Consider the following 11,647-nt stretch of genomic DNA (forward strand, 5'->3'; position numbering starts at 1 on the left):
ACAGAGAGCATGTCCTGAATGCCTAGGAAAGGTAACCCTGGTAAGCAAGGGCAGTACTTACCTACCCAGAGTAGGGAAGTACTTACCTACCCAGAGTAGTAGGTAAGTAGTACTTACCTACTCTGGATTACCGTAACCCAGAGCGCATGCAGCTCGAAGTATTAAGAACACCCCTGGCCAACATCCCACCACACAGCTGACACAGCCACACAGGGTAAAATTCAGAAAGGAAAGTGAGGCCAGAAGTGATTGTGTCTGCCAAGACATCAGACGAGGACTGAAGGATGGACAGTAGGCTCGCCTGAGTCTGTTACAACGAGTGGGAGTCCTAGTTCGTGTGTAGAGTTGCTCGGTTTTCGTTTAAGTAATTAAATATTTAATGGAGAGTCTCTTGGCTCATTCGGGCTATAGGTTGCATTTTGTCAGCTAGTTGCTTGTTCTGGCTCACCTATTTTTCTGGGTATATACCCTGGTCAATGTGATGGCAGAATATGACATACTTTAAAATGTAAAGTGTTCATACGCCATTGCTCCCTGCGCCCCTCTGAGGGGACCAGGTTCTGGCTCGTGGTTCCCGGTAGGCCTAAGGATTCTAGTGGCTGATGGCCCCAAACTAATAAAGCACATATCAGTTTGGATAGCTTTAGGGAGCTGACGGAGCTCCACTCAGAAAAATGTTGTTTCTCCAGTTCACTATAGCTAAACCACAAAAGGTAGAGACTTTTTACTTGGATTTTTGTGCTTCCTGGAGGCTAATTAACCAAATCAAAGGAAAAAAAAATATATTTTTTTTCTCACCACAAGGATTTCAACATTTAACAATTGCACAGTGCAAGGGTTTATCAACACTGGATTAACATTTTCAATGTTCATCCATTGCTACATCAATGTCATTTTTCCAAATTTGCCTGGAGGTGGGGCAAACCTGGAGGGCTACAGTTCAATCTAACTCTGATGAAACCCGGAAGATAATTACTCACTTGGAGGACAGTGACGGACCTTCTTCGAGGCACACTCATAGGCATTGGGACTACTTGTAACAGGTTTGACACTTTCTTGAATCCCGATCGTATAGATGACCCCCCTGGAGAGGAGGTTTGTGTCTGTGCCTCTTCTAGGAGCAAATTTTTCTTTTCTAACTCTCGCCGATGCCTGTAGGATTACAATTATAAATGACATATACTGACTTGTTAACATGATAGTTTAAGTAATTAAGTAATTATCAAAAGAAGGAACTAGGCCAGGGAATATGATTGTTTAGTAAGTGATGAAATGATTCAAGTTACCCAAAAGCCCTTTTATATAATAAAACACTAAATCTATGAAAAGCATTATGTAGCTTAAAATTTAAGCTTTCATTTCCATAAAAGCATGAGATACAGTCCATGAGCTGAACTTATTTAAAATAACCCTATGTTTGAGATGAAAAGTAACTGAAAATAAATGTTAAGGAAAAATGCTCCAAAAAATGCTATTTCTAAAGATATTTACATATATGTTTGTTAATTCATTTTGTAGTTCACATCAATAAGTCCCCAAAAAGATGCATATTATTATTATTCTTTATGCTGCAATGCCATTTAACAATTTATAACGATAACACAGACTGCATTCAAGAAAATTAATATAAAAAGTTAATACAGTAATTATTATTACAGGAACAAAATAATAAATTTAGAAAATTACTTGTGATGCATAATAGACCTTTTTTAATAGCTTCTTTTAATCGGTTGGTGCTAACCTTGCCAGTAAAATTCCACAGACTCAGACACACATTAACACATATCTCTCAGGCAGCTATCCAAACTCTCTTCTCCTTTCACCAGTCAGCCCGGCAGATGTTGTGTCCATCATACACTCATTAAAAACCAAAGCTGGGAACATCAGTGAAATACCATCCATTGTATACAAGAGTATCTCTCATGCCCTTGTGCCACCTATAGCTCTACTGTTCAACAAATCTTTAGAGTGTAACACCTTCCCTGATATCCTTAAAAAAAACAAGAGTAACACCAGTTCATAAAGGAGGCAATCCAGCAGACATAAACAATTATAGACCAATATCAAACCTACCCATACTATGAAAAATATTTGAAAAAATTATCTACAAACAGCTCTACTCCTATCTCGTAAAATTTTACATACTCAGCCCCTGTCAGTTTGGCTTCTGCTCCCAAAAGAGAACCAACGATGCAATTATTAGTCTCCTTGATATAATCTACTTAGCCCTTGACAAAAATGAGTTTCCGATTGGACTCTTCATTGACCTGAGAAAGGCCTTTGATACTGTTAATCACAACTACCTCTTACTTAAACTCCATCATTATGGAATCCGAGGCCTTGCCCTGGACTATATCTGATCCTACCTTAGTGATAAACACCAATATATGGCCTTCAATGATATAACCTCTCCCACTCTTCCAATAACCGTTGGAGTGCCACAGGGCAGCATCTTTGGATCTCTCCTATTTCTTATATACATCAATGATCTGCCTAATGTCTCTAATATTCTTAAACCTATATTGTATGCTGATGATACTACCCTCATCTACTCAGACCCCAACCCATGCACATTATTTAATGTTGTGAATAATGAATTAAAAAAGTTCACTTATGGATGTCAACAAACAAAGTAACGCTAAACATAGAAAAGACCTACTACATCTTATTTGGAAGCAAATCAACAAATGCAATTCAGCTTCAGATAGACAATGTTAACATCAGTAATAAAAATGATGAAAAATTTCTTGGCATATTCATAGACAATAGACTCAACTTCAGCACCCACGTACAACTCATAACTAAGGAAGTCTAAAACAGTTGGTTACTTTTCAAAATCAGATGTTATGTACCTAACTCTGCTCTCCTCTCACTATATTATGCACTAATCTAACCGTATCTTAATTATTGTATCTGTGCATGGGGTTCAACCACTGCAAACCACCTCAAGTCCATCATCACCCAGCAAAAATCTGCTATTAGAATAATAACAAACTCTGCTTTCGGACAACACTCAGCCCCCTTGTTTAAATCTCTTAACATGCTAAACATAAACTCACTCCAAATATTCTCGTGTCGATTACATTAACAAACCCTGTTCTTAAATGCAAACCCTGCTCTGAAACTCTCCCTGGACAGATGTAATAGAACCCATTATCACCACACCAGAAATAAATATCTCTTTGATATCCCCAGAGTCAAATTTAACATTTTCGTGCGGACGGCATGCGCGCCGCAAATTTAGAGATCATGCCCCCGGCGTGCGAGCGAGCGCGAGGCGACATCGAAATGTGTATACTCGTTTCAGTTTTCTCACTTTAATTCTCGTGCTACGTCGTTCGTTTTGGTATCATTTTGTTCGCAATAGAATTCCCTACAGGTGTATATGCATATAATGTCTAAAAGCCTGGTGTGACTCCCCACAGCAAAGCCTAAAGTCGTCAAAAGCTACCCGTGAGCTCACAAAATCAGTAAAATGTGTATACTCGTTTCAGTTTTCTCAGTTTAATTCTCATGTTATGTCATTCATTTTCATATTGTGTTTGCAATAGAATTCCTTACAGGTGTATGGGCATATAATGTCCAAAAGCCCGGCATGATTCCCCACAGCAAAGCCTAAATTTACCAGTGAAGGAGCACCAATTTGCACACAACGGCCTAATGTGTATACTCGTTCAGTTTGATAACATCAATTTTCATCTTACGTCTTTCATTTTGGTATCAAATTTTAAAACCAGTCCCATAATAATAGAGCAATAACTAGAATTTTAACCCTTAAACAGCGCAAATCATACATGTATGATTTGAGTAACTATCACAAAACGGCGCAAATCATTTATATATGATTTGCGTATTTAAAATAGTTAAAATAGTCCTACACATACATAGAGCTCACATCTGCTTCCTCAGACCACCAGTAACCATCCCCCATCTTGAAAAAAATCCAGAGTCCCTCATTTTCCTTCTAGGGCCTTTGTAAGAAAATGATGACCATTGCTTGGCAACATCACCATCCAGTATCTGAATGTTTAGGGCAGCCATAGAGGAGACGCTAAACTTTTTGCAACAGCAAATGAGTGATTACCATGTATATATTTGAGGCAAAATGTGTGCTATATGCAATTTTAAGATTTAGGCTTAAAATATATTTATACATGTATTATTATGAATAAGTATGTGGGTGTCTTTATATCTTTACTTGTATATCCATACATACTTATATTTTCAAAGTTTTACATAATAGACAGTAACTTTGACACACAAATACAACCTGTTAGCATGAAAAGACTAAATTAATAAATTGAGAAACAATGAAAATAAATCAACAAAGTTATTCCTATGTGGCACCTCAACTAAAAATATGCAACTTCTCCAGGCCACTATAACTAAACCACAAGAGCTAGAGACTTTTTATTTAGATTTTTGTGCTTCCTGAAGGCTAATTAACAATGTCATAAGAAAAATAATTTTTTCAGAAATTTTTTTTTCTTGAGCGCCCTGGGGATGTTTGCTATTTAACAGTTAGTGGTTTAAGGGTTAACAAATATTTTAAGTTTGGATGCTCATCATCACAAAATTATTTATATCTTTCAAGTGTTCTGACAAAAAGTTCATGTTACATCTTTCATTTTGGTATCAAATTGTTCACAATCAAAAGGTGTGCATTTTAAAACTAGTCCCATAATATTAGCAAATAAATAGAGTTTTAACAAATATTTTAAAATTTGGCCCAAAAAGTATTTATAATCTTTCAAGTCTTCTCAAGTCTTTTCAAATCTTTATGCAGTCTCCGTGGTGTAGTGGTAAGACACTCGCCTGGCGTTCCGCGAGCACTATGTCATGGGTTCGTATCCTGGCCGGGGAGGATTTACTGGGCGCAATTCCTTAACTGTAGCCTCTGTTTAACGCAACAGTAAAATGTGTACGAAACGCTACGCGTACTAGTGGCTGTACAACCATGTAACAACTCTTGTATATATCTCAAAAAAAAAAAAAAAAAAAAAAAAAAAAAAAAAAAAAAAAAAAAAAAAAAGTGTTTTGACATCAAGTTTCATGTTACATCTTTCATTATGGTATCAAATTGTACGCAATTTAAAGACGCTCATTTGTTATCTATCCCAAAGTTGATTGGTTAAAAAATGAATTTTATACAAATATTTTTTTGTTCGACTCGTTTTCAAGTCAAATCCTCGGTCTCGAGAGAAAAAATTGGTGACTCGTTTAGGCGCCACGAGAGTGCGGAAGTGTTTTTAATCTGTGTAAACACTATGGAAATAAAGGGACCTAGTCTATGGAACTCGTTCCCTAATGAATTGGAAAGATGTCCAACTTTTGCCTCATTCAAAAACAAAACCAAAAACCAGCATTGAATGTAATGAAACGTCATTTTCTGGGTGAGACCTGGAGGCTCCCTGGAGTTATACCTGGCTGATGTGTATATATATTAGACCATGGCAACAGTCAAACAAAGGAGTTCTAAGCCTACCGGGGACCAGAGCCAGAACCTGGCCCCCTCAAGAGAGGCACAAAGAGCAATTGCCTAAAGACACCTCCGTGTAATTGGAAGCAGTCTTTGTCTGCCATCTACCAGGTCAGACACCCAGAAGGGTAGGAATCTCAAAACAAACTACTGCTGTTCAAAAATTGCAAACCGAAAGCCGAACTAGCAAACAGAACTCCCCAATGAAAAACATAGAAACAAACATGACGACACCACAACCACCGCATATCTGTCTGGCCAACCCCCCCCTTCCCTGGGAGAGGAGATGGGAGGTCCCAGACCTACACACCAGCAACTCTCCTCAGTTCAGAGTCTGAGTATCAAAAACGCAAAAAAATGCCGATCGGAGGGAGGGAGGGATGCCGGGAAGCCTCCGGGTCTCACCCAGAAAATGGCGTTTCATTACATGCAATGCTGGTTTTCTGTGGAGAGCCCCTTTGGCTCCCCAGAGCTACCTAACCAAAAATAAGAAGAAAAGGGACTCACCCGGGAGGCGGTTGTCACTTGCTCCTTAATTCAAAGTTGAGACAACAGGCCGCAACCTGCGGCCCAAGGCTATACACGCCCTGACAAGGACTAGGAGCATTAACAAGGTAACGTGCAGCCAAGACCTTCTTCGACCTCCAATAGCCCCGTGCCCAAAAGATAGGCCAGGACATTACCAAAACAGCATCCGAATGCCGGACTTACAAACGGTGTGGGCACAGAGAAAGACCACACGCTGGCTGAACCGAATAATCCTGCGGGCAACCTATTCCAGCGCCCTGGAATAGGGAAGAAGGGAAAACTGGGTCAACCCAAAGCACATCCTCTGCCATAGAGCCCATAATGCGCAAATAATGGCAAAGAGCCACAAACATACACAAAATATGATGCACTCCTGGCCGAACAAACCAAGGATCAACAACCCAAGGACCCCTCCAGAAAGCAGCAGACTCATTCTTCGCCAGAAAAGGAGGAGACAGCTGCAAACAAAGAAAAGATAACCAGGACAGAAAGAGCAGAAACCCCTGCACCGGAGGAGAGCATGAAACTCTCCAACCCGACCCCCAGAGGCCAACGTCAAGAAAAAAAAAAAGAGCCGTAGAAAACAGTCCTGAACCAAGGGAGCCACCCCAAACCAAGAAGGGAGCAGAGAGCACCTGGTGCAATGACCAGGACAGCTCAGGCAGCGCATGAGCAGACTAGAGGTGAACAACGCCAGAGAAAGCTTGCGGAATGGAGCAGAAGTGACATCCGCTCCAAATGCAAGCTGCAGGGGCTCTGCCAGCGCTACCCAAAACGAGGAGACAGTATCTGGCATAAGAAGACGGTCCTGAAACAACCAAGAGAGAAAGGACAAAACCGACCAGAAATCGAAGACAGCCTACGAAGAGACAAGTGCCGAAAAGATTGCCAGGAAATTTCATACTGCTGTCGAGACAAAACTTGCAGGTGGGACACCAACTATCTGATCACCTGATCACCATACAAGTGGTGATAAACTTGCGTCAAAGAGACCAGACATGAGAAGCAAAGACGATCAAACCAGCAACTTACTGGAATGGTCCAATCTGCTGAAAGAGGCAGAGCCTTGGGAAGACCCTCAGGTTCGGACATCGATCAAAAGGCGCCTGAAACCAGGCCTGGGCTAGCCACCAAAGAGCCAACAGGACCACTCATTCCTTGGAAGTCTCTCTAAGCTAACCAGGACCCAGAGCAACAACCGAACCGGTGAGAAGAGGTACAGGTAACCCCAACTCGACCAGTCCAGCCGAAAGGCACCGACCCCGACGGCCACGCAGTCTGGGAAAAGCGGCACATACTGTAAGACGCCTCAACCAAATCGATGAGAAGAGGTCCACCTCTAGGTGCCCGTACATCCAGCAGAGCCAATCTGAATGAGTCTGTGTCAACCATCCATTCCACTGATAGGGGAATGAATCGAGACAGGCCATCCGCCAGTACGTCTGACACCCCTGAACGTGAGCTGCTAGGAGAGCCAAACCACGGGAACTCGGCAAACAAGTCACCTGAAGTGACCAGCCCAAAGAGCCAAGGACCACATCGAACACCCGTGGTTCAGACAATGAACCACAGAGGAGCAGTCCGAATGGAGCCGGATCATTGCTCCACGAGCAACATAAACCCTCTGAAGCGAATGTCACACTACCACGAGCTCCTGCGCCATGCCGTGAGCCCGACGGGAGGATGGACCTCACCGACTCTGGCCAGCCTGGTGAGCACTGGTCACAAAACCCCAGCCGAGAGACAAGGCATCCGTGAACACATCGAGCGAGGGCTCGGGGAGGCATCAGGGCATAGAACCCCGAAAAAACCCTCAGAGTAAGCTGGCGACGCAGCAGCGGACGCAAGGCTCCCGGGATCTAAACGCAGTGATCACGAGAGCTGCGGAAGGGACGCCCCCAAAGAACCAGAACATCCGCCACAACCAGATCCAACCCGATGGGTAGACCAGCATGGTCAAGATCAGGCTCCCGCACTGCCGCTCAAACAACCGACATGTGACCCGGGTGACCTCCAAAAACAAGCGGGTCATAAGCGGGACTGCAGCCTCAACAATGCCACCAGAGGGAGAGACAAGGAAGCGGGCCAAGAGTCCCACACAAGACCCAGCCCAGTCCGACCCTGAGAGGGAACCAGTTGCGACTTCCAGTACACCAAGAACATGAACCCGGTGAGCTGGTAAGGAACCAAATCTCTGGCGAGCAGACCCGCGGATTGGCTGGGAGCCCACACCAGCCCATTGTCAAAGAAAGCCAGAAGCAACCGCGTCACCACGACCCAGTTAAGGGGCATGGAGACGCGAGGTGCCAGATCCCCATGACAAAAGTGAGCCAGTCCCTGAACACTAGATGAATCGAGACGTGCTAATACGCGTCCCGGAGGTCTAGAGGCACCATCCAAGAGACACCATCCAAAAGCAGCTGGACCCGAGACAGAGTGGTCATCTGAAAAGAGGGGCAAAAGACCCATGGGATCATACAGAACAAGTCCAGTATAAATCGTAGATCTGCCCAGTCTCGTTTCGGAACTGAAGACAGGCAGGAAACTCACTCCAGGATGACCTGACAGAGCACAGGGAAAGAGGCCCGCCCTGCAAGCCCCAATCCCCCAAAAGGAGAAGGAAAGAAGCAATGCCACTGCAGGCCGGAGGAAATGGGCCCGAATTGCCCACAAATTGTGGGACGAGGCAAGAATAACAGCGCAAGCCTTCCCCCATTGCCCCGCCAACAGGGCGAACCGTGTAAGGGCCGACGACCCCTACGAGAGCCTGACTGAAACTCAGAGCGATCACTGAGCCAACGACTCCGCAGGAGGGCCAGTCCCGAATCTGGCACTACTGGCTTATGATGACGACCAAAGAAACCCTGAGATCTGGCGCGACCCTTCCGGGCAAGACCTCCATGCCCAAGGGAGAACTTACAAGTCCGATATAGGCCGTCAACTAGACGAAGCCGCCTGCAGAAAATGCACCACTACAGACTCTGCAAACAGCAACGGACAAAAGGGGATGAAAAATGAAGACCCAGGGCCCAAAACGATTCCAAAAATTAGGACGAGCACCGCCTATCAGCACATTACATGAGAAGCGAAGAACAGACACCATTTCTCTCAGAAACGGCGCGTACAACTTCAACAGGGCATCCGGCGCCCGAGCTGCCGAAGCAAGCACATCGGACACTGGCCCGGAACCCAGCTCCCCCACACACACCACGAGCCAGACCGAAGACAGCACCCACAGGAAAAAGAAAAAGAAGTGCAAGACCGAAGCCAAGTGCACACGGGCGCCCAAATCCTCGACCACCAGGGATGCCAAAAAGAAGGTAACCTGCACGTGAAGCCGCACCTGGCTGACATCATAAGGAAGGACGGGGCGAACAAGCACGCACTGAGGTGCTCCAACTCGCCCCCCAGGAAACCTTAACAACCATAGTCAACTCTCGCCATCCAAGTGCGCAGCCCGACAGGACGAATGCCAAGCCCCCAACAAAAGAAAAGGCAGTCTGCCAGCCAGGAAGACTCCGGCACCTTGCAATGCACCCATTAAGAATAAAAGAGGAGCCAAACTCAAAAGAAGAAGGCTTCAATATCAAGGCATAATCCGGGTCTTGCAGGGGGTAGGCCGCAATTAGGGCCTCCCACACCTTCCTCAGTGAGATGTGGGAAGCCAAAAACCTCCAGAAGAAGGGAACCAAAGAACCCAAGGGAACTTGGAACCGAACCCAGGGAGGAGTCGAACTCATAACAAAATCGTACAAGGAGGGAATAGGAAAACCTCTCTCACTGTAACAACAAGCCCTGCGCCGAGGGTACCAAACACCCAAGCAGGGACAAGTGGTGCCCAGGGCCCCCAAGACAACTCCTCCCCAGCCCGGGAATCCTCCACGTCAGGACCCGGGGCCAAGCCGTCCTCCAAACCCTCTGCCTCTTGAGAAAAAGTAGAGTCCACCGGAAAGGCAGGGATGAAGGGGCCAGCTAGCAAGGCCCAAAAGCTCCAGTAGGAGGACCAGGCTCAAATGCCTCCGCCACCGATCCGGAAGGGGCAATCCCTGAAGCCGCCCAAGTCTCACTACCCATATAATTAAGTACGGCAGCTGTGGGGCATCCAGAAAGGCAACCAACCTCACACGTTGCTGCAACCTAAACCTCGCATGCAATGCTAAAGCTGCCTGCACCCGAATATTAGTTTTAGTGGACTGGGGTGAATGGAGTACAAGCAAAGAACACCACTCGCAGGACTCCAGGTCATAGGTGTCACTGACCCTAACAGGCAGCAAGGCGGAGGCAGACGGTGAGCGTTACCCTGAGACAAGGGGACAGAGCAACCTTCAAACTTGCACAAGGCGAGGTGGGACTCAAAGGTCTCCTACATTGGACCACTGAGCCCCAAAGGGGGGTTTCCAGGACCCTTAGGCTAACTGCTAAGGGAAGCCCAGGCAAGGTACTGCTAACCGGTTATCCCAGAGCTACCAAGCAAACAACTAAAAGCTGAACCCCTGCGACGTGTGCAAGCACAGGGATCTAGTGGAGGGCCACCAACATCTTACAAGTGGTCCTACCGCCACACCAGGCAGAACCCTGCCAGGCAAATCAAAACAAAAACAAAAGAAAAACCCAGCAAAAGCACATCTCCAGGGGAACAGAACCGATTGCTATGCATATATCAGACAGCTGCACAGTACCTCGCGACAAAACTACCTCCTACCCAAGGGCAAACAGGAGTAAGAACCTTCCCAGCTGAACCCCCAAGGGCGGGCAATCACCAAGCAGCGATAGAACCACACGGAGGTAGCTGCTCCTGAACGGCTCATGGAAGATAACCCTGAGGCTGCAAAGGCAGTACTTACAGGATACTTAGGGATGGTAGCCCTAGGTGCATGCAGCCCCAGCACTCTTGTGTTACCTCCAGCTCACACACCACCAAAACAGAGCAACAACACCGCACTGCAGCACTGCGCAAAGAGTGGGACCAGAGTGATCGACCGTCACCAACACAACAGCCTCTTGAACTGAGTAGAGTTGCTGGCGTGGAGGTCTGGGAACCCTCCCTTCCCTTTGTTTGCTAGTTCAGCTTTCGGTTGCAATTTTTGACCAGAAGTAGTTTGTTTTGAGATTCCTACCTTTCTGGGTGCCTGACCTGGTAGATGGCAGACCAAGACTGCTTCCAATTACACAGGGATGTCATTAGACCATTGCTCTTCATGCCTCTCTTGAGGGGGCCAGGTTCTGGCTCTGGTCCCTGGTAGGCTTAGAACTCCTTCGATTGACTGCTGCCACCGTCTAATATATACACATCAGCCAGGTATAGCTCCGGGGAGCCGAAGGGGCTTTCCACAGAAAAGACAAAATGTAATAAAGGTTTGTTTGTATGTCAAGTAGGCTGCTCCATTTTCTTAAAAAGAAATGAAAAAATAAAAAAATTAAATTGAACAAATTAGAAGAAAGAAAAATGTAATAAAGGTCTGTTCAGTGTATGTCAGGGCTGCTCCATTATTTAAAAAATTGAATATCATATTGATGTTTTTCAGTGGTAGAACGGATTAATTTTATTTCCATTATTTTAAATTGGGAAATTCGTTTTGAAAGACAAGCATTTCACATGACGAGATAGGTGCCAGAATGGATTAAATTCGTTAATTGAGG

The 11,647-nt window shown here is 45.3% G+C and overlaps 1 protein-coding gene across 1 annotated transcript in view; it reads right to left on the bottom strand.

The window, feature by feature from the left end:
• The window catches only part of NaCP60E (Na channel protein 60E), a 595,756-nt gene that overhangs the window by 11,629 nt on the left and 572,480 nt on the right, over positions 1-11,647 (bottom strand). The window contains exon 28 of the mRNA XM_069316634.1: positions 981-1,152. Coding sequence (XP_069172735.1) covers positions 981-1,152 — 172 coding nt within the window. The remainder of the gene's footprint in view (positions 1-980; positions 1,153-11,647) is intronic.

This window comes from Procambarus clarkii, chromosome 84 (genome assembly GCF_040958095.1).
Source record: "Procambarus clarkii isolate CNS0578487 chromosome 84, FALCON_Pclarkii_2.0, whole genome shotgun sequence".
Classification (NCBI taxonomy): domain Eukaryota; kingdom Metazoa; phylum Arthropoda; class Malacostraca; order Decapoda; family Cambaridae; genus Procambarus; species Procambarus clarkii.